This window comes from Apteryx mantelli, chromosome 12, assembly GCF_036417845.1.
Source record: "Apteryx mantelli isolate bAptMan1 chromosome 12, bAptMan1.hap1, whole genome shotgun sequence".
Lineage (NCBI taxonomy): Eukaryota > Metazoa > Chordata > Aves > Apterygiformes > Apterygidae > Apteryx > Apteryx mantelli.
In genome coordinates this window covers 26,351,943-26,379,423 of record NC_089989.1, presented here as the reverse complement: position 1 = coordinate 26,379,423, position 27,481 = coordinate 26,351,943, and the positions used below count along the sequence as shown (strand labels likewise).

At 42.9% G+C, this 27,481-nt stretch overlaps 2 protein-coding genes across 2 annotated transcripts in view; one reads left to right on the top strand and one right to left on the bottom strand.

The window, feature by feature from the left end:
* Positions 1 to 2,837, bottom strand: part of ITPR1 (inositol 1,4,5-trisphosphate receptor type 1) — a 186,447-nt gene extending 183,610 nt beyond the window's left edge. Inside the window, exon 1 of the mRNA XM_067303517.1 lies at positions 2,723 to 2,837. The gene's annotated coding sequence lies outside the window, so the exon portion shown is untranslated. The remainder of the gene's footprint in view (positions 1 to 2,722) is intronic.
* A 5,357-nt stretch (positions 2,838 to 8,194) lies between these two features.
* The window catches only part of SUMF1 (sulfatase modifying factor 1), a 40,845-nt gene continuing 21,558 nt past the window's right edge, over positions 8,195 to 27,481 (top strand). The window contains exons 1-3 of the mRNA XM_067303662.1: positions 8,195 to 8,413; positions 13,539 to 13,712; positions 15,961 to 16,035. Coding sequence (XP_067159763.1) covers positions 8,195 to 8,413; positions 13,539 to 13,712; positions 15,961 to 16,035 — 468 coding nt within the window. The remainder of the gene's footprint in view (positions 8,414 to 13,538; positions 13,713 to 15,960; positions 16,036 to 27,481) is intronic.

Sequence of the window (27,481 nt, the reverse complement as noted above, 5' to 3'; positions counted from 1 at the left end):
CAAGACTCTAGCAGTTGAAACCTTGGCTTTACATTTCTGTCACTCCTGTGGGTAACTACCTTCTCACGCTGCCATGTTGTAATACAGACTCAGAATTAGCTTTACAAGAAGGTAATTGTAACCACACAGCAGTATTACTTCACTGCTTGTAAGAATTGCTCTAAATTACAGTCACACTTGTGAGGAGCCAAGAGTTAAGATTCAGCTTCTTCACCTGAACTTGATTTCTCCACTTTCTAGTCTATCCCATACAAACACAGATTTGTTGAGGTGACCTGAGAGGATAAAAAGACACAGTGCCATAAACACAAGCCCATTACACCCTTTGTTTATAACCAGAGGCCATAATTATTATTTCCACCTCGCTCCACTTTATTTATCAGTCCCAATATACTTCCTCCATTTAGCTGTTCTTGCCTAGACTTGTAGCTCCAACATCGCTGCTGAAGACATACACTCACAAAGCACTCGCTACTTCAGTGTCATTCATTAGGGCCTCTTCCACCCTACAATGGTATTCATGACTGGCTAATCTTAGAAAGATATACTATTTCCCACAGTTGAGCTCCACTCCAGGACTGCAAAGGCAAATGAAAGTTACTCTTGCTGTTTGTTTACTTCCTAATTTGTGTACCTCTGTAAAAGAGGAAACTGGGTTGCTCTGTATTTCAAGAATTAATGAATAATCACAAGCAACAGATGGGGGTGGGGGAACCCTCATCTAAGCAAACACTTTAATCTCAGAGTGGAATGAGGAATTTTAAGACGAAAAACTTATGTTACTGACAAACAAAAGATTACTTAAACAGCACATTAGAAATAATCAGCTCAATGGACAGCTTACTTAACAGTGCTCCTATAACAGCTTGTTTCGAAAAACAATAAACTGTTTTTCGTTTCCACAATTACTTTTTCTGGTTTACACATATTGATTGCTACACATTCACAGCATTTCAAGTCACTGTTTTTTACAGCAGTTAGCTTTCACATTGGCTCTGAGAGGTAGTATACCTTGCAGTGTCCTGTTATGCCAGAATTTTTGGCCTGATCAGTAACACCAGTTATCTCCACTCCCCAAGCAGCCAGCTTTAGGTCATCAACACTTTGCTACAGTCATGACAGCATGCAATATTGTCATCGTTTCAGGCACTGAGTTTACTCTTGCAAACCCATGTTGGGTATTTAGAACCTAGAATATTTGCTCTGTGTGGAAATTAGTTTAAAGCAGAGGCTTACAAAAAAGCAAACAAAAAACCCAGAGGCTAAGAGCCCATTAACTTGGCCTCAGAGAAACTTCTGAGGAAAAGAAATTGATACAAGCTTTATCTTACACCCCTCACACAGGTGACTGTACCGTGTGAGGAAACCGTTCAGATGTGGATCTTTGGACTAGGCTCTGAGTCAGTGAGTCTTCTGGGCCACCAGATTTTGGAAGTCCTGGGATACCAGGCAAATTTCTGAGCACAGGAAAAGAAATTCAAAGGCAAATGACACAATGCACATTTAAGAAATAAAATGCACACGCAAAATATATATAAAAAAAAGAGTGGTCCTCATTAAAAATTAAAGCGAACAGCCATCATCTACCTACTACTACGAGTCACTAAGTCTTGACAATACAAGGACCTGGGCTGTATTAACCATGTTCTCCCTTGCTGATTTGAGTAGTAATACTACAGCCATTGCATCTGCATCTGAGTAAGCACCTGCGAACTGTTGCACTGGGTGCCAGATAATATGTTTGATGCAGTATTTCAGCCCTTTTGCCTGCTGGGGTTCTTTATACAGACAGACCAGAGTGAGTCAGATTGAACCCACATGGGTCAAAGACTACATGTTGGTTTTTGTACTAGAGGGGAAAGCTTGACCCCAAACCATCACTGTTGCATCAAGCCAGCTGTTGCATCCAGTTTTACAGCAAAGTCTCCCTTGCTGCTAGGGTAGTGCAGAAGGCAAGGAGGAAGCAGCACCTCTGCACATTCAGACAAGCTAAAAGACTAACTTAAGTCCAAAGATGTCCAGAACAACCAGCAATAATTAAACTCTTAGCAAAAAGATGGAAAACAGCTCAGAATTATGACGCATCCCACATACATGGAACGCACATGTGCCCCCTCCCCCTCCTCTTAAGTCCAGTTATTGTAGCCAGGAAACAGCTAAATATTTAGACTGTTAGACTAGCTACCAAGACCCTCAAGAATATCCACCCACCATTGCCCAGCTTTTGACCATTTAAGAATAAGATCATCTATAGCCAAGTCTACATCAGCACTCGCGAGTGTTTACATAACACGAAACATCTCTGTGCAGCAGCGTGTCAAGCATAGAAGAAAAAAGCAGAGAAAGTTGGAGCTGACACGCTGCTCCGGAGCTACCGCCGCAGAGGCCGAAATCACCCCAGACGCGAGGGGCACCGAGCCGCGACGCCCCCCGGACGCCTGCGTCTCCCGGGCGTGCTTCGGGGGCACCCCAAACAGGCTGAGGGTGCAGCAAGCGTGTTTTAAGCTGAGTGTTGCCGGCTATCAACAGGCGCTTCAGAAAGCGGTCTGCTCCTCGCAGGGGTTCCCCAAAGCAGGCTGCGGCCGCCGCGGCGCCCCCGTGCCTCAGTTTCCCCGCGCCCGGGGCGCGCTCGGCGCTGCCGCACCGCCTCCGCGCTACTCCGCGGGCGGCGGGGCGAGCAGGCAGCGCTCCCCCCACGGCGCCCCCGGGCCCGGCCCTCTACCTGGTGTCGACGCGGAAGGGGGGGGGGGGGGCTAGCGGCGGCCCCGCAGCCCCATGGTAGCGGCGCGGCGCTGCCCGGTCCCGCTAGGCTGGAGGCTGCGCCCGGCTCCACTCAGCGCCGCGTCCACATGGTTTCTGCGCCCGCCGCTCGCCGCCGCGCCTCATATACCCCGCGGGGCTCGCTGGGTAACGGAGTCCCCGCGCCGCCGCCGCCCGCCGGCAGCGCGCCCCGCGGGACTACAGCTCCCGGCGTGCCCCGCGCCGCGGCCCCGGCCGGCGCCCCCGCCCCCGGCCGCGGCCCCGGCTCCGCTATCGGTGCTCGGGAAACGCGCTGCTGGGACGCAGCTCGGAGGCTCCGAAATACTTTCAGTCCCTGGAGGCTTCCGCGCAAAGCTTTGGCCAAGAGCACGCGAGAGGGGAATGGTGTGGAACAGCCCCAAACCGCGGGCTGCCGACAGAATAATCCCGCGATGCGCGAATAACGTGTTATCAGCCAGAGCGACTGCGAGGAAGCCAAGGCAGGGAGGGGAAAACAAACATGCAGCCACTGCGGGGTCCCAGCGCAGCTTGCGAAGGGCAGAACAGCTGAGCGGCTACGCTTAAACTGTTGTGCTTGTTAGGTATTAGGCACTGAGATTTTGCAACTTTATTTACAGACAGTGCTCTCACTTGTGGGGTAATTCAATTGCTGGAAGATAAGAGGCTTTGGCTGAGAACAATCAGCTGTAAGCATGTACAGCTGTAAGGAAGTACAGTAACATGGGGTAAAACAACTGTTTTGCAAAGGAACACTTTAAAACTTTGCAAGTAGCGAGTTCTATTTCATTTCCTCTTCGGCGACACCATCTGCCATCAGGATGCTGCCAACAGTAAAGCCTACCTACTGACTGATAACACAGCTTAAGCCAGAATGACCAGCGGTGATAAAAAATTGTTTCTTTATTACATTATGCAATTATTTGCCCTTAAAATATTATTCAAGGTGTATTGTCCTTAACTGTAATTTTTATGCTCTCTGTGGGGTACAACTTAGTATGTTTGGCAACACAGGGAATAGAGTGCCTTATCAAAGTGGATGCAAGGATTGCACTGCAGACCTGCTGCATCACTTTAATTGGCATAAGGTGATAAAACCACTCCCTTCCTCTCCTTTCCAGCACCCACCTGCTGCACTGGATAATAGAAAGGAAATAGTGTATAATTGTTGCTGATAAACTCATAGTTTGTTTCCCTCTCCTTCTACAGCAGTGGACTACTGCTGGAGAAAGGAAACAAGTCCAGATGAGCCAGGGGTCTGGTTCAACAGGACTTACCACTGTATTGATTCTTCATACAAAATAACATCAGAGGATTTGTAATTATTGCCGTCAAGCAAGAATATTCAGAAATCGGAGTCTGTGACTTAGAAACTTAAGCAAAGGTCAGTGCGTAGAGTTCTACGGTCTTTATATATGGCTGCAATGCTACAAGCCGTTACTCATCAGAAAGCTGGCAGAGTAATGGTTCCTAATTTCATTAAGAAACCCTAATGAATTCTCATGTAATCAAATCTAATCTCTGGATAAATTCAGTAGGCTGAGGAGGGTGAGTGGCTAGAACATCTGGTGCATTTAGGCAGCGACACAAGGACAGCTACTAGAGCCTGGGGCAAAGAACTTTGTCCATGGATGACCGTTAGAGGCTGTCCTACTAGTATGCCTTGAAATATGTTTGTTATTGAGTATGCAGTTTCAATAACAGTGATAAATATGAGCAGCAACAGTGTGTTAGAAATTGCATGTAAGGCACATCCATAGTTTCTGTTTACCTTTGTTTCTTGGACTTAGTCAGCTCTTCAGTGGCTGTGGAGGCTGTGCCACTGAAGGCCCTTCAGCCGAAGATAGGACAAAAAATGTGCTAGGTTTGGAGTGGTAGTGGAAAAGACAAGATAACAATGAAAATTCCCTACAATGAAAAAGGTTTCACTTCTCTTTGTAAACTTGCTTTAGGCTGCAGGCATGGTAAGTTTGTAAAACTCCTATAATCTTTTAGCTTTAAGAAGAACTAAAATGGTGAGAGAGTCCAGGAGTGATAAATTTCACACTCCGAAGTACCCTAGAGTCGTTCTCCTAAAGCTACTGTTTTATCTGTAATAATGTGAGGTACAGTAAGCAACCCCTGAGATGGGGCATGGAGTCCTATTCAATCAGCAGCCAGCAAGGGGTTGGTTCTCAGCCTGGATCACACACACATAGACATACACAAGAGGGTCTAAGGAATGAGGCCTGTTCAAGGATCCAGAGAGAAAATACTGTAGAAGCTATTACTTGGTAAATACCACTTCAGTCTTCAGAGTGAAATAGTACTAGATGTTTAGCCCAATCACTTACATGATTTAAGTCACAAGAAAACAGCTTGCAAGTCTTTGTTTTGTTATTGGACAACTCTGTTCTTTTCCTCCCTTTGAACCTTACTCTGATCCATCACTATCTTGTTATTTGCAGTAATTATGTGAATTCAGCATTGATGAAAGACGTTAAGGAGAAGTTTTAAGTCTTTTATTTACCAAGAACAATATTACTTTTTCTGTGCTGCCTAATCTGCAATTAACTCTTGATTTCTACGGACTACTTCAGTCAGAAAGCACTCAAGCCTCCTGGGTGGGTTAGGAGCACAAATATCATCAATAAATGACACTAGCAAAAGTTCTCAAGAGTCTTCAGGATTACAAGTGGGAAGTTGGATTTTATTCAGAAGCAAACTGTAATTGTTGCATCTAGTCTCCTGAGAGGATACAGGAACATAAACCTACTTAATGGAAGTAAAAAGGGGTGCAGAAAAGAATTCTAGGAAAAGAAGCAATGAGAGTGAATGGACAAGATATACCAGAGAACTATCCCAGCTCATTGGATATGAGCTGGTTTTCATAATGACAGTCAGCATCATGTGGTTTTAATAAGGAGAAGTTATCCTGGCAGACTACTTTGACTTCTAGAAGACTGTGGAATTTAGACACCTATATTTAGCTGTCATTCCAGTAAATTGTATTGAAAATTGGGAAGGAGAAAGTTAGTTGTAATTTCTTTGCATTTTAATAGAGATTCATTAATGCATGGGGTTAAGATCATTGCTTCAGTATAAAAGGAATGTCTACATTTTTCTGACCCCAAAAGCAGCAGGAGTGACTTGATTTTCTAATTAAATTTGTATTCATTTGTGCTTCTGCACTCTGTTGTTTTTCTAAGTACGTCACAGGGCAAAAGGGACTAATGATAGATAATTGGAATGCATGCTTGTGAAGACTCCCAGCACTGTCGTTTTAACATTCAGTAACAGTAAAATTTCATACAGGGAATACAGCTGAGTAGCGTTCCTACCCAAGTTCTAATACAAAGCAGGAAAAAAAAGCCTCCTTCACTAATGGCCATGTTTCTTGCTGTTGTACAGTCCTAACCCGTACAGAACTAAAATATGAAATATTTTGAATTAATACCACACAGAATGAATAAAGATTTCTTTCAGCATATTGGAGGATCCAGAAGATCCATTCTGTTGTCAGTCCTGACCAGGAGCTCCCACAACCATTAGGGAAGTTAACATTTACATGATGGAGCACTAAAAGCTTCAGTAACTACAGTGAACTAAAGGGAAAACAAGAGAATTGCCAAATTCTCCGATATAGAAGTTCTGGATGTAGAGACAGTTGATCACTGTCTGACTGGCTCAAGAACCGCCTTAGGCTACGTACCTTGACCGTGCAATGAGTACAAGTGAATAAAAAAGCAGTGCACCTTTTTGCTTGTGAATGAGGTAGCTGGACTTTGGATTTATGTTGCACAAGAAAACAGGCCTGTGCACCTGCTACTCCCCCAGCTCCTTAGCAGGGGGACAGTGAGTGGGAAGAGTCTGTGCTCTGCTCGAAAAGTCCCCACCAGCTGAGCTGGCACAGAATGGGGTAGTAATTTGCTTGTTCCCACTAACAGCAAATTGCTACCTCTCCCAAGAGCAAAGTAGGAGGATATTGTGCCTCTATAAAGTATATTTCCATTCCTGCCCCGCTCAGATTGCACACTACCATGTTGCCATTCACCTGGCTCGTGGCAAACTGCTTCTCAGTCACCTGCACTTAAAAACTCTTGTAAAAAAAACAACCCAAATTGCAATAACGGGTTTGACATTCAGTTGGGAAGAAAGTAGGTTTCTCCTTTTCCCTCTGTAGATTATGGTGATGTTTTTGCTGTAAGGATTGTTTTTTATGTACTTAGTAAAATCTACTTTTAAGTTAGATAGATTTAAGTTTAAGATAGATACAGAAACACAAGCACCCAAGGAATTTACTATTTCTTCATTTTTTTCCTAAATCCTTATTCTGTAAAGGCACCGAGCCTCATCATCCCCTATTAATGGGGGAGCTGAGGGTACTCTTAGGAGGAAGGCATGTGCACACTCTCCTTATGTACTGTTATGGAGCACAGTCAAAGCTGTTGCACTTACTTTTTTTGCCTTAGACCTGCATCTTGAAGGAATCTCTGACATTCACGTTATCTACATGCTGTTGGCTGTCCTTCAGCTTAAAGAGAAAGAGAAAAAATGCTTAAAACACATATGAATACCACTAATGTGCTGCAGACCAAGGTCCAGAGACCACCCCCCTCAGGGCAACAAGCCACGTAACAGCAGTAGTGAGCGCTTCCAGAGCGCTCTTCAGCCACCTTCTCGAAGGCAATTTACAGAGGAACACAGGAATTATTACCAGAGGATGAAGTCAGAGGACAGAGGAGCAAACCGACCTCCTCAGGGTCATACAAGTGTGCTCAGGTACCTGAGGGGTACACGGGGATGTCAGTGACAGGCCCTGCTTTGGCCGTGAGGAAAGCATTGTAAAGGCAGAGTCTGGTGTCCTATTGGCGGGGGGAAGGGAGAGAGGGATGAAGAGATCTAGCCTTACCTTTAAGTTACTTAAAGATGGGTCGGTAGTTTGACGGGTCCACGCGCCCACGTTGCGCGTTTTTGCCATCGCAGGGATGTATTCAGTACTAGGTTTCCCAGAGAGCCCAGGAAGGGCCGGTCCTCACCTCCGCCGAGCGGTACCTACGCGATTTGAACCTCCCCTCACTGCGAATGCGGCTAGATAACATCATCAGTCACCTAAAACGAGCCCTGGCCGCAGTTTTTGACATGTCAGCGCGGGAATGCCTAAAGGCAGGGTCCCTCCTCCCCTGGGTTCTCCCTGCGGGCAGCAAGCGAGCGCCGGGCGGTTACTGCGGGAGCGCGGTCCCCCCCCCCGCCCCGCTGCTGCCGCTTCCCGCGCGCGGCCTCCTCAGGAACCGTTAACGGCCGCGCGCCTCGAGCGACGCCCTGCGCGAGACGCGCCTCAGCGGCCGGCCGGGAACGACCCCCGCCTCCTCCCCCCGCTGCGCGCGCCGCGGCTCCTTTAAATAACCGCGCGTCAGCTGACCGCTGCGGTTCGGCGTCACGTGGCGCCTCCGCCAACATGGCCGCGTCCGGCCGCTGCCGCAGCCACCGCCTCCTCCTCCTGCTGCTCGCGGCGTTAACGGCGGCCGCCGGGGAGGAGGCAGCCCGGCAGGCGGCGGCCCCCGCCGCGGGGTGCGGGTGCGGCTCTAGCCGGGGCGGTGACGGCGGGCGGGAGGCGGCGGCGCGGCGCTACTCGGCGGAGGCGGCGGCGGGCGAGCGGGCCGCTGGGCGCAGGCGGGTGAGCGGGGGCACGTGGCGGGCGCGGCCGGGGCACGTGACCGGGCGCGTGGCGGGCGTGGCCGGGCGCGGCGCCCCCTGGGGCTGTTAACGGTCGCGGCTCCCCTCTGAGCCGTTAACGGTGGCGGCGCCGAGCACGGGGCCGGGCCCCTCCCGGCCGCCCGCTTTGTCCGGCGCTGCCCGCGGCTTCGTGTCCGTGCTGGGGCGGCGGTGTCCTTAGTAGGGAAGCTGTCGCTTTGTAAGTACCAGTGCTGCTCCGGCTTCTTCCCCTCCAGCCCCCCTTTCCCCCCGCACGCTTATTTTTGAACCCTTCTGGCGTCAACAGAAGCGAAACGCTGTCGAGATGCCGTGAGGGAGGGAAGCGTCAGGTCCCTTGTGCGCACGCTTCAGCAGAGCGATGGCCTGTGCATCCCTGCCCGCGTGCCTGTGCGGGTTCCCTTCCTGTGATGGTCTTAACTCTTCATTTTTTCTTGCTGTTGCTCTCTTGAGAAACGCTGCCCAGGACCGAACGTGTTTCCCTGGTGAAGGCCCTGTTTAAAAGGGGCCGATGCGCTACACAGGTGCTTATTGTAAAGGGGTGGTGAGTCATCTTGCACTGTTGAAGGCCCGGTGCCTCACTGGCTGATGTGTCCTCAGTTATTAGAAGCAGGATTGCTGTCTCATTTTGCCTTCAGTAGTTATAATGAGCAAACTTAATTTGGAATGAAACGCTGCCGCAGTGGTGCCCTAATCACTTGATAGTCTCTCCACAAATCTGTCGTGTGTGTATGAACATGTTATCTCCCATTTACTTTGGAGAGGGTGCACTGAACAGGACTGCGCGGAACTTTACTGTTGAGGACAACGAAACAAAAGGTGAAGGAGAAGTTGCAGAGAACACAGCATGTTCTCCAAAGATGGCTCCTGTCTTTTCTGCTTTCCTTCTCCTCTTTCAAAACAATAATAGGAATTAAGGAGAGAAGGCAGATATGTCATAATAGTGAAAAAATACCAAATATCTCCTTCTCCTCCCCTCCACCCCAATTATTCAATGTAATTTGATGTAACATTATGTTCGTATAGTTGTTTTCTTATGGAATTCTGTGTTGCTAGCCTTGATCGAAACACTGCCTGAAATTTTAGGGAAGCTTGTAATTTGAAGTTCTGTTGTACTGTTATAATTTCAGAAACTGTTTTTAATTTGGTGAACTGAAACAGTGTTTTTCCTGCTAATTCATCCTTAGAGATATATCATTTCATGAACTGTGATTATAAAATCTGATTGGCAGACAAATTTATGTCATGGTAGACTTAGATCATGTTGTTCTTGTGCAAGATGGATTGCAAATAGTAAAAACGTGAGAGGTTCCCTTTCTAATTGCTTCTCAGTGTTGTAACATTGGGAAGCTGTATTAGTGTGAAGAAAGCTTTTGTTGTGCAGACAATGAGTTACAAGTTAAAGGGGAGGATGTAATTATGACTTGACTATTGCAGGCTGCACTTAAATCTGGAAATATATGAAGAGTGCAAATTAAATATGCCATATTGCACTTGGCCACTACTTCACTAAACTACATTTAATGGAAGAGATTTTGGTATTTCACTGTAGTTCTCACTGTAGATTGAAACAGTCCTTTGGCTCTGTTATTTCATGCGAGGCAGCTGGCGACTTCAGTAGGAGATAATAAAAAATCTAATTACTGCTGGATTGTAAACTATGTTCACATCATAACTTGATTATGCTTAGCTAGAAAACCCTTTTCCCAAGAGGGAAGCGAGGGGAAAAATTGGCCTCTGCTTCCTTCAGCTGAAGTGGTGTTTGGGTTTTTTTGTTTGTTTGTTTTGTTTTTTTGTTTTGTTTTTTAAATCCACCTTACCTACAATTGAGGTATTCCCACTCCATCTTTAAGATTGGGAAGCTAGTACTTTAGGGCATTTGCTCTACATTACCGTTACATTTGCAGCAAAGGTATGATCATAGGCAAATGCAGCTCCTGATGTTGAAGTTGGACTTTTTAGGAGCACGAACTGCATGCACTAGTAATATTGCTAAGATGCAGGCCACTATTGTTGCACTTCTTACCGTGTGTGTATCTACCAGCCTCTGCTGCTGGATTTCTGCCTCTGTAGTTCAACTCTGATATTTCCTAGAGACTAATTCTTCTGTGATAGTTACCTATATTTTAAAGCTGGATGTGAAAGCTGCTTAATTAACTATATAAATGTGGTTTCTGGATGTGATGTCTGTGCAGAAGATCTGTTCTTCCCTTAGTGTTGTATTCTACCGTTAGCTGCTGAAGAGTGTTATCAGACATCAGAGCTTTGGAGTCGTGGAGTCATTTGCTGGTGATATTATAAAGCTGGCTATCAAAGGAAGATTCTATTTCCAAGTGGGGGTTCCAAGCTGTGAAATGAGTGTTGGTGGGGGAGGAGAATCCTACGGAATCAATATTTGGTATCCGTGTTGGACATGGTATTGACAGACATGCTGGAAGTAGCAGCTGTAGCTGTGTGAGAGCACTGCAAAAGTACCGGGTTAATAAGGAAGCCTTTGGATGCTCCTGTCTGAACGTACACTGGCAGCCGCTCAAGATTTTTGAGGCTTCTGGAATGAATGCTAGGCTGTAAAGTAAGAGTTAGTTTTTCATGTGCTTCTAGACAGCAACTCACTAGTGAGCTTTCAATATTGCTTTGAAGACTGCTTCAGGGAGTTGTTTTAGATACAGTGGATTGGAAGGAGATTGGAAGGTAGTGCAACTTCTTATTACATTGTTGTTCCCAAAGTCTTTATTTAAAAAAAAAACTTAATTGCTTTTATGCATTCTGTTAAAGACAATCTGTTAAGTACTTGGATTCTGTTTAGAGGGGAAAAGATTTGTAAGCATGCAACTAACTACATATGTAGTTAGTTCAAAGGAAAAAGTATTTGTAGCACTTCTTGGAGGCCTGCTGTGAGTTGTATGGGTTTATTTATTTTTATGTAAGTGTTGCTGGGAGAGACTCGAGCAAAAGGAGAGATCTATAATGGAGAAGAAAATTGAATATAGTGCATATCCAGTGAAACTAGATATGCAGGTTTATGTCAAATACTCCAACTTCTCTGAAGACTAGAGGGGCACTGCTTATCTGATGTAGACTTATTTTTGACACATACAGTACTCTGGTATTGTTGTAAACTACATAAGTAACAGTAAACACCAGAAATTGGAAGATAGCTGAAGTGTGTGTGTGGGGGGGCAGGGGTTGTTTGTTTTTTGTCTTCCTGGTTAATGAGTCAGAGTGGACATACAAGTAAATCGTTTAGGTGAAAGCATCCAGCCATATGAAGACTCTTGTAAAATAAGAAAGAAAAAAAAAAGTCCCAACCAGAGAAGAATCAAGGTATTATAATCTAGGCTGTGCTGCAAAATGGCTATATGTACAAAGTCCAGAGTTCATGTCTGACTCAGTGAACCAACTGTTAATCTAAGTAATGTTAAATCAGTTCACTTCTATGAATTTCTCTTCAATTTGGCTACATTTAATATACACATTGCATGCTATATTATTCCACTATATATATAGTTTCTTTATGAACTCCCATACAGCTAAAATGCAGAGTTCCTTTTTCCTGTCAGAACTTAAACTATGTTTCTGGAGTGGTGTTAGAAGTATGCCACATTAGCAATTTCTTTGCCAATGAATGTTTGTATTATTGGGCTTGAATTCCCTAAATGCCAAACATCAGCATCTTGCAGAAAATACTGCCATCTTAGAGTACTTTGCTCATTTTAGGTTCCACCACTGGTTTGCATACTTGAACTCTCTGTAAGAGTTATATGTGCAGTGTGGTCATAGATAGGTATGCACTGCTCTCAGCGCATGCTCAGGTGCAATACAATATGCTAGACTGTTTTCCGTAATGGATACTGATGTTCAGCACTGACTGGCTTTCTGGGGGCTCACCCCCTCACAAGCCTCTGACCTATTGACAGAGGGGAGAGTTGGCTGAATTTGAGGTGAATTAGGGAGTGAAGGTAGCTCAGGAGTACTGAAAAGATGTAATTACTGAAAAGTAATGGGAGTTTTCTTCCCTAATTCTTTCATATTTTGATGATGAGTTGGATAACTTCTTGGCAAGCCAGTTCTTGGGTAGTGCCAGTCCTTGAAGCGTCCTGCCCACTGGGAAGGTTTTACAAAGCCTGAGCTGTCATTCCGCCTTCCTGCGCAGGCTTCTGAGCAGAGATCATGGGTGTTCTTGTTTATTGGGTGTACTGCTGCTGGCTGAGGAGTGGTTGGATCAGTTTGTGGTCTTCAGAGGGGTCTCGGGAAAGATGGAGCTTCTTGTTCGAAGGAGCATGACGAGACCTCCAGGGTCTCTGCCTTACTGGAAAGAGCCCTCTAACGTGGGGGCAGAAGCGTGTTTTGTTGCCCTAGAAACTGGCTGAAGCCTTAAAGAGAAAAATATCTTAAATAGAAACAGTTAAAACATTATTCTGTCATTCATCCTTTATTTCTGAAGCCTGAGGCTCCTGCCCAAGGTCGGTCTTGCACACAGTGAAATATAACTGATAGAAAAATGTGTCTTGTCTTTGGCACACAGAGCTGCAGGTGCAGTGTCTACCTGACTGCTAGCAGCATGGCTAGTAACGAAATGCTGCGTGTGCCTGTTAGTAAGTGAAATCCCGTGTGTAGTTAATATGTGAACAGGTGCACTGTGCCTGTCCACAAAAGAGCTCTTCATGGTTTCATCATCTCCAGGTGCTTCACTGATGCATCAGGCCTTCACAGGAACAGTGAACTGCTGGAATTTTTTATCCAGAAATGAGTAAAAGGGACTCCAGATTGTTTCTTGACTTCTGGGTACAGTAGGGAAGCATGTTTCCCCTCATAAGAGCACAAATATTACCCTCAGTAAAAGTTCTGAATTGCCCAGACTTAATGCAGAAAGAGCTACAAAGGGGATTTTTCATTAGTTTAATTCTGTCTGCTCTTTCTTCTGAGCAGGTGGTGCTCAAGGTGTTACTGTTGTCATTTTGTTGTGCTGTTTTCATCTGTCAGTGAAGTGCTGCTCAAACCAAGAGCACCTCCCAAGTTGAGGCAGAAGAGTAGTAAGACTGTATAAGGGACTGAAAATAACCTTTGGGGTGTAACTGTTTCCACTGTAGATGGTCGCTATTCCAGGAGGGGTGTTCACCATGGGCACTGATGAGCCTGAAATACAGCAAGATGGAGAATGGCCTGCTAGAAGAGTCCATGTTAACAGTTTCTACATGGATCAGTACGAGGTCAGCAATGAAGACTTTGAGATATTTGTGAATTCAACTGGGTACGTTACTGAGGTAAGGGGGAAGGATATACAGTCTCTTGTCTTTTGTCTGTGTTGGCAAAATCCCTTCAAGAACTTAGGCTTTTCTTTTTGAAAGACATTATGATATACTATTTGCTTGGGGGTTTACGCACTAGCATACTTCAGACTTAAGTATTGGGAAGATTAAATTGTCTTGCTTTGTTGCCTGGGGGCCTGAAAGGGTGTTAGGATGGACATGTTCTGTTACCTTTAGTGAGTGTCTTGGTACCTGAACTAAAACCTTTCCTTCGGTATGGCTGAGACCTCTGGGTGAAGTTAATAGATGACTGAAGGTGTCTCCACAGACCTGTTCACCTTTGGGTCCTAGGACATATTTGTACCAGTACAACTATGTTGTTCCCCTAAAAATAAGGGAAGTGTAGCAGGGGGGAGGAAGGGGTTTAAAAAACTGATAATGGAGGCCTCTGCAGGCTGGTTCAGTGCAGCTACTTGCTATTAACTTGAGTAATAAAAAGCCCTGCTGCCTGAAGAAGATATAATAGCAAGTATAATAATAGTTTTGTGCATGTTTCTGGGAACAATGGACTAAAAGAATATTCTAAGACTCTTCCAAGAAAGAAGCTACCTGTGCCTGAAGCTCTGATCTTTCCTGACAGTTGACTGTTCCTACGCAACTTTCAGAAAACCCTGACAGCCTTTTTAGGCAAATAAAGGCATCAATAATGATCAGGTCTCAAAGGAGAGGCTGCTGGATTCACTTGATGAACTGATTCTCATTTGGAAGACAAGATCCTTCTGGTTGGATGAAGGACTTCTTTATCTGTGGCACTAGTTCTGTTTTTAAGTTAACTTAGTAATTACAAAAAAAGGTTACTTAACAATTTTGACTTTAAGCAGGGCTTTCTTGTTGCAAATGGCTTCTGGAATGTGTCTGTGTGCGATGGTATTGGAATGTAGCACCACGTCAGATGGAGTCTGTTTCAGACACTGCTTAAAGGTTCAGCTGATGTAGCTGCATGTTCCTCTTAGCCTTTCTCCCTCCCCCCCTTCACATGAAGCCGCCTTTTATACTGGATTTGGAAAAATAAACTTGGAGTTAGAGTAAACAGCACTGATTCCACAGGGTTTTTTGGGATGTGGCCAAGCTGTTTTTTGTGTATTTAAATAATGTCCACATTACTAATTTATTATGGACAAGCAGAGTCAGCCTACTTGGTTTGCTCTTATTAAAGACTAGACTGAACTCCAGTGGCAAATGAAAGTAAATAGAAAGCTGGAAAAAAAAATCTTCAAGTATCTTGTTAAACAAAAAGTATTTTCTTTTTCAGTAAACTTAAACAAAAAAAACCCACAAACCTTGATGGAAACTGTCAAGCTGAAACCTCAGGTCCTTTTGGTGATAAACCTGTTTGTCTCTTTGGATCTTTCAGATGGTGGAAAAAAAGGGAATTCTTTTTCCCTCTCCCTTTCTAAAACCAAATACATAAAAATTATGGTCAGATGTTAAAATTTCTTGCAGTTTAGGTGGTGAATGGAATCCTTCTTTCAAAATGTGCTTCTTGAGATGCTTCTGCATGCTCAGAACTCTTCCTGGTGATCATTCTCAGTGTTTGCATGTCTATAATAAAATCAAGAAATTGAGAAGAGCAAATGATTGAATACTAATAACACTTTGACTCTCCTAGTATATTAACCTACTTAGTAAATTAAGGAAAAAACACTCTGGTATTTCATACTATGATTCATTGAAATGACTTGTATTTTTTGTTTCTTTTAGCTTTGGCTGTCTCAGTGGCTTTATTTAATGCTAGATATAATGATTGACTTACTCATAGCCCTTCTATAGATATTGTAAGAGCATTTTAAAACAAGGTATCTGTGATGATGGATTAGAAGTAAATAGCAAGGCTTAACTCTTTCTAGTGTGATTCTAAAAGGAAAAAAATAAATGAAATATGTCCATGAATGTTAGATTATTCACTGTAGCATTTGAAAGCTATTGGAATAATTGGAACAATAATTTAAATTGATAGAAGTAAAAACATTTGCAGAGGCTCTGTGAGCTGCCATCTGTCCAGTGGCTGCTAAAGAACAATGACATCCAAAGATCTCTCTTCTATTCTGAAATATTGTTTCCTTTGAAAAGAACTCAAAATTATTATTAGAATTTCCATATCATTGATAGAATAAAGCTGTAAACGTGACTGGCATTTTAAGAATAATATTCCTTTGACAAGATGGTCGAATCTTCATTTTATTTTTTTTCTCCTCTCCAATAGGCAGAAAAATTTGGTGATTCCTTTGTGTTCGAGGGCATGCTGAGTGAAGAAGTGAAGGCTGAAATCCACCAGGCAGTGAGTAACGCAACAGGGTAAAATTTACTTGGCAACCACTGAGGTAGATGTTTAGAAATTACAACAGTAATACTTCAATTGTGTGATGTTCCCAAAGCCACATACAAAAATGGGATTTATTGGGGGGGGGGGGTGGTGGCCTAGAATAATAGGCTGCCTCAAGTGTTAAGGATCATCATTCTATTCTCTGATATCCCTAAAGAAAGAGCAAAAGTTTTCTACTTCTGATCAGCAAAAGTTAGTGTGGTATCAGTCCCTTCATGTCTTTGCCTCCTAAACAAGTGATATTTAGGACTGTAATAAGTTGTGACTCAAAGGTTGTTTATGCCTACCACTTTGTATTACAGTGGTGCTTCAGAGGTCCAAATGGTGGTGGTGACTCCACTGAGTGATGTGCTGTGTAGGCAAAGAACAGGAGCGCTTCTGTCTCCAAGAGCATGCATACATGTGAATGGCATGTGCTGCCAATGCAATCTCATGCCCAAGAAAGACGGGTAAATCCTGGCTCCTGCTGACCTAAGAAAATCAGGATTTTCTACATATCTGATATGCTAGTGATGCGTGTGTGAGAGCTTTTTCTAGGTTAACTAAAGGCAAATATTCTAAAGAAGTGTTATTGCAATGGCAGACCTCAGTCTGAGGCTTCCTAGTACACTGTAAATGGCTCAAGCTTACTATTTATCTCTCTAGAAGATCCTTTATGCCTCACTGTTTTTATGTCCCCTTCATCTTGCTGGAGAAAGGTGGTGGCCCTGGTAGGTGAGGTGCTGATTAAAGTGGAGCTGATTGATTGAGAATTTTCCTGTTGAGTGGGAGTGGTGAACATTGACGAAAAATGAATTTGATAGCCAAGCTTATGTGTTTTTCCCCCCTGCCCATCTTTTCTGTTGTGAATGTATTGCCAAACCTTTCTTTAGACTTCATTTACCCATTTACCTCCTCAGCCTTTATGGGTCACTTACCATCAGGACCTGTAAAGGTTAAGTAGAATGCCTGGGAAAATGTTTTGTAATCTGGATGAATTTATCTGCTTTGAGCAGAAGTTTGGACTAGGTGACCTCTGAAGGTCCCTTAAAACCTGAATAATCTGCTGATTCTAGAAACATTCTGCATTTCTGTATCTACTCTCCCATGCCTTTAAAAAGGCATTACAAGTAAAGCATCCTTGTGTGTGATGTGGCAATTTGAGGTTGGGAGGTGGGGGGTAGCTTCAAGATACACTTCCTCTGGCTGGGATTTTCTTAGTTGCTGGGTCAGTGAATTTTCTTTTGGATCAGCAAAGCTCCTTTGGCTTGTTCTTGAACTGCTTGGTCCAATACAGGGAAGCAGGACATACACAAAGCAGAGACAAAGTAGTAGCAGGACTGAAACTGAATCTTTTGGCAGTAGTTCAGTTTGACCTAAATAGGTCTGTACACAGAGAGAAGCACAACAATTCTGCTTGCCCCTCACAAGTGCGTGGTGTGATAACTTGGAGTAATAAATAGTCATAGTTCTATATAAATGGTGCTGGAAGGGGAAGTCCATAAAGTTTAATTTTACCTTAAGTGAAATGGACAGATTGATAGAGCTTCTTGAAACCTCTAATCTGTGTGAATTTAGGCTGCATATGACTATGACAAAAATGTGAATTTTGGTTTGCTACTACAAAGAAAGAAACATTATGCTAGTAGTTTGTTACTTTTTTTAAAAATTCAGGACTCACTTGTGTATATTGTGAGCTGTGAAAAGACTCTTCAACTTGCCAAGTACCAGCATAACTGATGCTGAAGGTAAAATAAATATAGCTGGGATCATCATCATTCTCACAACAGAAAATTCAGCTGTCAGTGTTATAGGAAAACTTTTTCCTCCCCTAATTCTGTGATGCAGAAATCCCTAAGCCAGACTCCCTATTTAAACCTAAAATAAGAATGCTGGTGTAAGTTCAGTCTCAGCTATTTGAAGTATTGGGAGACACTTTCCTGGGCGTGTCACCCAACCTTTAAAGTATTGGCTGTAATGCTAACAGAGCAAGAATTCTGCCAGAGAGCCGGCATGGAACCCCAAATGGTCTTTTTAGCCCTTTCTTTACAAAGATTTTCTGCATTTGTTTTGAGTAAACCTCAGGAGACTATCCTTCTGTGATGTTTTTCAGTATTTATTGTTATGTTGTTTTATAAGTTACAAGCATGCAGAGCATCCTCAGAGTAGGCATGGAAAAAGATACTGTTCTAGTCACTTTAGGTGCTCTGGAGAGTAGTGACTGCCTTTCTTGTAGTTTGGCACAGCTTAACTTTATGCTGATGCTGTGGACAAACATATGTTCTAAAATATTGTAATATTGTGAAGAAACTAGAAGCTGCTTTTCTTCCTCCTCCTGTCTGCCTGCCCCCTCACCAGCTACATACCATGAAATCCATCTTTAAGCAGGGAACTCCTGTTTGCAAGGAGAATGTGGCAGAGTGCAGCATGGTTGTAGAGCTGGAAAAAACTCTTAATGTCTGAAGAGGCAGTTCAGTGCCTTATCTGAATAACCTTCTGCCTCTCAAAACTATGTCTTTTCATTGTTGTGGGAAGCATTTTCTGTGAGAGATGATAAATGGTGAGAGTGCTGTACAGACCTTGGTTGTTCTGAGGGCTTCTTTTTGTGACAGTGCAATTTGTGGATTGTAACAGGTAAGCATCTTTCAGCTGGAGAAAAGAGAAGTGTCATCCATGTGGATGTGGCATTAAAATATAGTGTGGTCAGACTGCTGCTCAGGTAACCTAATTCTGTATGTAGGCAATGCTTATCCCTGCTAATTGAAACAAGTAGACATGCATTAGTGTTGTCTATAGATGGTGCTTACAAGAAACAAGTTGCTATAGACAACTTGCAAGAAACTTAACTGCTGAAACGCAATGGCTTTCAAATTATGGGACAAGGACTCCTAGGGTTCTGTCAAAGCAACCCCCTCTTGGGGATCTGCCAGTGTGGGTGTGTGGTTGTTTGTTGTTTTGTTTTGTTTTTTTTTTTTTTTGCTGGAAACCCCTAGCTTCTCATTACATTGACTGAAAGTCTAAATGTTTAAATTTCCCTAGCATCTGCTAGGGGAAAAATGGTGAAAGGAATCTAATGCTGTTCAATTATAAGAAAATGTGAATGTATTTTGAAACTTGGCTACTGCAGTGTGACTGTTCAAATGTAATCAGAAAAGGTATAAATAGCATGAAATTGGCTTGCATTAACAGATTTTAATGATCAGCAGTAGAGAAGATTAAGATTTAATGCTTGTGTGTCAACATATATCCTAGTCAACTGATACTTTAACTTGTGGTATATACCTTCCTGAATTGTAACTATCACCATGAAAAGCATAATAGGATATCATCAGTGTGTTTCTGGTACTGAAAACTCCTCCACCAAAGCGTTTGGAGAAATGACTGTATTGGCCACTTCTGATGGAAGAATACAGATTTTTACAGATACAACTTTGCCTTAGTGGCTCAGGTGTGTTTTAAGGAGGCTTTTCTCCAGTTGAAACAGTGCTACTAAATGCAGGTGTGAAATATAGTGGAAGATCAGCAAGGATGCGTATTTCAGTAGCAGTGTTTCATATGCAGTGAAGGAATTGGAGAAAGACGGGAATGAAGATATTGAACCAAATAATGTTTAACAACAACTAGAAATGGTGAGGTGCCTATGGGGAGAGTTGTCAGTGGGTTTTGCTCTATTTGGCCACTTTGGCTTCTCCAGTTCCTAAACTGGACAAACTTTATCAAAGGCTCTGAAAGGAAGCAGACTGCCAAATTAAAGAGAACAGAGGTGGGGCTGGTGAAAGTTAATGCAGGAGTGAACCCGCTTAGCATGTAGAATAATTGTTGGGGCTTTGGGTGTGAATTTCCTGGAGGTGAGGTGGCCTCCTAGATATCCACTACTACAGGAACGTAGGTTTGACCTAATCCTCCCCTGGAAGGAAGCAGTAAAAAGGGGTGTAGCCACCAATAACTCAACTGTTCTGGCTGGCTGGGAACCCGGGTTTCAGTTTTGGCCTCAGAGGCTGCTGTGGTAGCAAGGCAGAGTGAAAACTTAGCACTGTCACAGATGAGGGTGTTACTGGTAGAATTGGCAGGGACTCTTTCAAATACAACAGGATTTTCTAGGGGGAGGGTAGAAAGTCCTTTAAAACCAAAGCATTTTGTGTGAACTTACCAATTTTCATAGTTTCATATATAAAATCAGTTCTCAGACTTGCAGATTAAAATTAAGTGCTAATCACTGCACCTATTGCAGCTGTTAAGTCATGGCATTTCCTGAAAACTTGGCCCTTGGTTTAGATGTCACAGATGAAAACACAGCCTAGAATAGCCAATAGCCTGGTGGTTAGAGAATTTTCTTTCCTTCTCTTTTGGGGGCAGTGTTGGGGAGAAGGGAAAAAAATCAAAATTTAGACATCTTGCCCATCTTATTTTGTGATGAGACTGTTTTCCTGCTCACTTCCCTCTCTGACTGAGTTAAGGAGGAAGTGGAGCAGGGAAGTACGTGCTCAGTGCTGCTATTCTACTTGTATGGCTTTTTTTTTTTTTTTTTAACATATCCCAAGGCAAAAAGCATGGGAATTGTGTGTGAAATGAGAAGGTGCTGAGGCATACTTGCCAATGAGGGGACTTGAGCTGGTACAAATACCTGCAAGAGTTCTTGCTTGCTGTGCAGCTACCGTGAAAAAGATTAACAGGATAGCACTTACACTGAGAAAGAAGTACAGCATAAGTCAAATTTGTTCACTGGAGAGTAGTGGGAGAATTTTTATTTTTGGCTTGTGGAAGATAAATGTTGTAGCAAAACTATTCTTGCTTCTGGACTGGAAATATATTGATAGATTTTTGCAATGAAGAGACTATAAGAATTAAAGCATACAAATCTGTACACTTTCATGATGTCTTAGGAGGCATTTTATTTTTGGTCTGAGAATGCAATTAAGTCAGTTCACTGACAAACTGGAGCAAATTATTGTTAAACTGGTGTTTAATAATAACTCAAAGGTCAGAGTCCCGTTGTAATTAACAGTGAAAATACATATTTTGAATGAGTATTGGTGTGGAATGAGATAGAAGGGTAAATTAATATTGAAACAAGTAATGTTTATAAGTAGGATAGCAGTCCTAGCATTTGCAGCTGTTACTGTGCAGACCGTGCATGCTGACAGCATACAGTAATAACTTGCTTATCTGCATCTTGGGGTGGGGGAACAGGCAGGTTATTATATAGTTTGTCTGACACTGTTGAAGTACCAACATATGTACGTTGCATAAGCAGAAGTTGACTAGTACACTTACTGGTATTTTAAGGGTGAATTTTAATTCCACCACCCTTAGCTCTTGCTTTTTCATAGGACTTCAGAGAAGAAACTGAAATCAAATGGAGAGATGGGTGAGCCCATTTCTTGCAGCCCCCAGTGCTTCAGATGTAGGAGCTACTGATAAGAGTTAGGTTATGAAAGCTTTGAGAAAGATGGAGCTGATGGACTGTTAATCTCTATCCTCTTATGCTGAACTCCTACTACTGGGAATACTGCAAGATGTGCAGGAAGCATCTCTCACTGGGAATTATCGGTAATGTTAGTCCCTATTAACAATATAAACTAAAACTCTGAAGTGGAGCATTGCTTGCATCTCATGCTGTATATGTATCCATGCATGCCCCATTTTCTTGAAGCTCATATTCATGTGATTTTTGGAAAAAGTGAGTAGATTGAATGCAGATTTAGATGCTGGCTGAAAAACAATAGGCTTCTAGAGATGGAACTCACCAGGAATACCAGTTCCTCAAAAGAAGTGTCTTTGGATTCCAAAACTTGCACATAATGAATCTTACTGGATTTTAGCATCAAATGTTTTTTGGTTATTTTTCTTGGAGGATTGACATAGTTGTGAAGTATTATTCTATTTGATTGGGATTCAATGACCTTTCCTTATGTGAAAGAAAAGGTCCCTTTATGAAAGTAAAGCACTAGTTTCCACTTAAATCTGAACTCCTCTCACTGACTGACTTAAAATATATTTATTCCTATTCTATAAATCTGCCACCTTTCCTTTTTGTGGTATTGCAATTTCCACATACTTTAAAATACTCAGACTTAATTAACTGAAGGCGAATAGTATCATTATGTAATATTAAACAAAACCCCTTATTGCCCTCACTTCTGAGCTAGTGAGGGAGGTGAGAAACCTTTGTAAGAAAGTAAGTATGAAAAGAGGTTCTTCTGTAACTGGAGCTTTTTAGGAGCTGGGACTTTTAGTTGATACAATAAATACCATGAGACTTGCAGTAGCATTGCAAAAGCTGGCAATGCCAAGTATTAGAGTTATGTTCTGGAAAAATACCTCAACTGACTACTTTTTTAGCTGTTACAGTGTACTTAAACACAGTTGTCAACATCTCCAAATCAGTAATTCAGTTCAGTAATTATAGAAGGTTTGTTCTCTGCAGAGTATTTTATAAGTACAGGTATGATTATGAATATGAAAAGTATGAAATATGAATATTTCTGCATATGTAGATTATGGCCCCCTTATGCAGCTACTGTGACAACCTTGATAACTGGCTAGAAAAGATCTCCTCCTTGTCCTGAGCCTTGAAGCAGTATTCACTTTGCCATTATTTACATTGTCATGTCTCCCTGACTCGGTTACAGCTGTTTCAACTTAAACACAGGACTGTTGCTATGGAGATGATGCACTGCATAGAAATAGGTCATGTTAGTGCCATTTTCAGCATGCTGATAGAAAGGAGAAGCAGATCTGGAGGGGACTGGCTAAGGTGAACAGGGAGCGTGCATCCGTCTAAGGTCTTTCCCCTGGATTTGGAAAATAGCTTTCAAATGAAGTGGGACCACTGCATGGCTAAGGCTTGTTCAGAGCTCCCCCCCTGCTATGTGATGTGTTCTGCACCTGTCTGAAGGCGAAGCCTTGTCTCTGCCCTCCGCTGGTCTCTGGCTCTCTGACCCAGAGCAGGACTTCAAGAGAAGATGGTGATCCCAAGCAGCCAAAAGGCTGTGTCGGTAGGCGTTAGCTCTAAGAGCTGGGCTGTGCCAATGTAGCAGCCCTGGGTAGCTGCTGCTCGCTGGTGTTGAGGTTGCTGAATCGTACCCTGAAATGCCAGCTCGCTCTGCTGGTGCCCGTAACCTGCCTCCAAGGGCGTCCGTGTGGATAGCTGGGCATCCGTTTGGCTCACGGGGCAGCCTGGGGCTGGGAGGTGGGTTCCTGCCCTGCGGAGGGGAGGAGGCGCTGCAGGTGGGAGAGAGCTCTGACCTGAATCTCGGTGTAAGGGAAGAGTAGATTTCCAGGCGTGTTGGGAAGACACGCTAATGCTATGTAGAAAAGTAGGTGTAAAGAAGCACTTGTAACCAGGCTCCAGCCCAGTGTGATTTCTTTGTGGTTTCTGAGGGGGAGAAAATACCCGTGGCTCTTCTGTTGCACAGGGTTTTTGGAAAGGTTTGCTTTCTTCCAACTCCCTACCCTACTATAAATGTGCTACAGCCTGCCTGCATCAGTAGTTCATCAGCTGTCCCGGGTGCTGGATATGGCTGTGAGGAGCAAAAATTGACAGTGATTTACATGTACCTGCCTTACATGGATAAAATAAAATATGACCTGAAAATAGTTTTTCTGTACAGAATACCATCTCCCCCCCCCCCCCCCCCCCAAACACATATCCTACCAGCGAGGGCCTCCAGACCTCTGGGTTTATTCCTCAGCAATAATGCTTCCCAACTGTCCTGCCTGCAGCCTACGCGCACGTTGCTTTTGCACCCAAGAGGATGCTTTTGCAAATTAAAGATGTACATTACTTAACACAATCAAACTCAAACAAGTTGTAATCTATTAATTTAGCTTCTGAAGCTGAAGCGTATGCATTTTTTTCTTTAACAAACCTTTTTAGTAAATGATTCTTGGTGTCTTCCAGACTTTGACTTCTTTTCAGTCAGAAAATTCCTTTTTTAGACAAATTGTTTCCTAAGTTGTTGAAGTTTTCTTACTCTGCAGTAACTGTTGTTCCTTCAGATGTATGTCTTGTCCAATTGTGTATATATATAGTGTATATATATTTTATGTAGTATATATATATTTTTAGAAATGTGAATGCAGGCCTTAATTTAAAATAATAGCATGAAAATGCTGTAGCACATCAAAAGAGGTGTTTGGTGCTGCATGTCTGGACAATAGTGTGAATTTCATATGATCTTATGGGCCCAACTTGAGGTTGAAATCTACAGTTTTATCTCAAGTGATCTGCTGAATATGGGAAATGGGATTAGATCTGTGATTAGCTATTCGGTTTATTTTTAATAACTCTCTTAATGCATAAATATAATTTGAAATTAAAATTTGGGGCTAAAGTGAAAGCTTCTGTGTGGTTTGTGTGTGTTTGTGGGTTTCTTCCCAGCATGACCAATGCTGTGTTGGATGCAAGACCAATACAAATGTTTTTCACATGGTTATTGGCTGTCTTTTTCAGTGTTCCTGAGCTTATTTTGTAGTGCCAGTAATGTTGCAGTGTAATGCTGTTGCTGAAACCAACTTTGCTGGTTTTCCCTTCCCCCTCCCCCGCCCACTTCATTTTCCATGTGTTTTTATGGAAGGAATTTTCTTCAAGATAATTGGTAAATAGTCTTAAATTGTGAAATCACCAGTACAGTTAATGGGGTAATTGAAGTTAGGCTATCCCAGCCTAAATTGAAAAGAAGATTGAATGCTTCAAACTTTCAGTTTTATACAAGCTGGTGGTGGGAGGGCAGGCTTCAGTTCTGCAAACTGCTTCATTTGGGTAGAAAGCTTGTAGGCTGGAGTCAACTGTTAATAAATCTTTACAGGATTATCATATCATGTTCTCTTTTCTTCGCAGTACTGAGTCTGTGATAAGCAGAACAGTGAGTTCTTAAGCTTTAGTCCTGGAGCAGAGAGCTGGATAATCCAAGTTTGCAGCTGGATCAGACCGAAACAAGCACTGAGCTTTTCTGCCTCTGAAGTGCACTTTGCTCCTAGAACTACATTCCTTTACGTATCAAGGCAGTTGTGTAACGCTTGCAGAGCTGGTATCTGTTGTACCAATTCTGTTACAAGTGATAACCTGTGCTGTAAAGAGTTAATCAAAACAAAGCAGATTGTCTTTTAACTCAGTATTCCCTTCAAGATCTACTCTTCAGCAGTGTGTGCTGCTATTTTCACAAAATGAATCTCTTGCCAGTCTACGGAGCATGTGTTTAGGAGTGAAGTATGAGAACACTCAGCATTATGAAAGTAACTAAGCTCATTAGTGGCAAGGGGAAGGCTTTGCTGTATTAAATGTGATGTTGTAATATCTCTGTCTAATTAGCTCTTCTGCTAATTAGATTTAGAGCAGTTAAAAGCTTTAAAGACTTTTGAGAAGTTCTTGAAAGGGCTATAAATTTCAGGTACTTGACTTCTTTTCCTTTGGAAATTGCAATTAATTATTGAAGAATGTACATAGTCTATCACTGTTATCTTGTCCTAGTACTATATGTATAACTTCTCTAAAGGTCTGGGTGTTCTGCGAAGACTGGCAGCCATTTGGTGTTCAGTTCAGCAGAGCCAGGAACAGAAGACATGCACACATAGTGCTCTCATGTGGAGAGACTGTATTTTTCTTAGTTTAAAATAAACCATTCTGATTGAAAGCATCTGTGTGTTTTTTCTTTTCATGGAGCAAGCGTAACAAAAATGTTTTCCAAAATTAGTCTTCTAAAGTATAAGCCTTAGCAGTCACTTGCAAAGATTTTTTTTTCTCCCCCAAAACTAGCCTTTTAATTTACAGAAGTATGATGTGCTTAGTAACTATTGGAAAGAAATCTTACTAATGGTCTTTCAAGTTCCTGGAGAACCTTTAGTAATAATACTGTGGCTCTCTTAATTTCCTTAGAGTTCTCAAATTCTGCTTTGGATTTCTGTCCTATCTTGAGTATAGATTAGAGACTAAAGCTCAAAGTATACAAGGAACTGGTTAAATCTGACTAGTTTTAAGCCTATTAACTGTAGTATCCGTTCAGTAGCTTGGTCATTCTGAGGCTTATAGGTTAGTGCTGTGAGAGTTGAGCTGGATAGCTCTCTGAACAGAAGTCCCATCTTCGAGTTTGAATGCTCAGTAACAGAGCTGTATCTTATAGTGAGAGATCAAACCCTTTCCATGGTGGGTTTTTGTTTGTGGTTGTTGTTGTTGGGGGAGGAGGGGGCAGTGGTGGAACTTCTGTGGTGAGAATGCTGATGGTTTTGGTAGCTCCTGAGCCAGAAACATATGCTTGATGTTAATGCTATTGATCTGTGTGCTGGTTATGGTAGGGAGATCAGATTGCAGGCTCTTTGAGAAATGCCATTACTTTAGTATATCTAAAAGGTCCCCATTAGATGGAGAACACGTGTCAAACATCTGTCAGCAAGCTGCTGAGAGCATCTCTTTCTTCTGCACTTAACACAAATGTCTTCTGCTCGCTCTTTCTGGAGGAGCCAGTGTGTGGATGGCTTGTTGCCGGAGCGGTCCTGGGATTCTGCAGTGTGTTCAGGGATTCCAGTGCTCACGGAGAGCTCTGGGCTTTTCGCCTGGGCTCCTGGCTAGGAGCCAGCAGCTCTGCAGCTTTAATCAAGGACTGCTATTGACTTACAGTGTGCCTTTAGATAAGGTACGCAGTCATCTGCCCTGGGCAAAATCTATGTGATGATGGGAGAAGAGTGAAAAACTGTTATGGAAGCTATTTAGATTAGTCAAATGCTTTAAAAGTAAGACAGTGTCTTTGTATGTTAGCAGCACTCCTATTTCTTAGGCAGTTCAGTTCATTTCCCTACTGAAACATTCAAGTGAGAGATCTGAGATGTTGTTTGGACCAGAGTTTTTCTTAATGACTTATGGAGTTAATTACGTGTGTGTGAAATATAAAATTATGTTTCCCTTCATCGTTGAAGGATGCAGCTTCCTCCCAGAAGCTGCTGTTAAGTGCTTGGTCAGACTGGTGTTTTGTCTCCTGAGCATCAGCTTTCAATGATTCTACCTTTGGACCTTTCTGCAAATGATTTGGCAAGTTAGAGGATAGCACCATCTTGGCACAATTCCTACCTGTGTGTATAATGCATCACAAAGTTGATTTAGCAGGACCAGGATGAACACAAATTGCTGTATCACTTGCTCCTTTTGCCATCTCTTAATTTGAATGGGGGAAGCTGAGGGACAGATGTTGCTGAAGGTTGTTCTACAGGCCAGTACTAGAGTCGAGTCTGGTCTCCTAAGACCAGTGCTAACTAACTAGCAGTGTGTTTAACTCCTAAAGCATTGGAGCCTTACTTTGAATCTTATTCAGTATGGAAAATATCCCTGTGACAGGAGTATTTCAGAAGTGAGCACTTAAGCTACTGGAAAAAATGCTATTGATGGTTGGTATAAATTTTCTCCTTTTTGCCTCAATTTTCTGGAAGGATG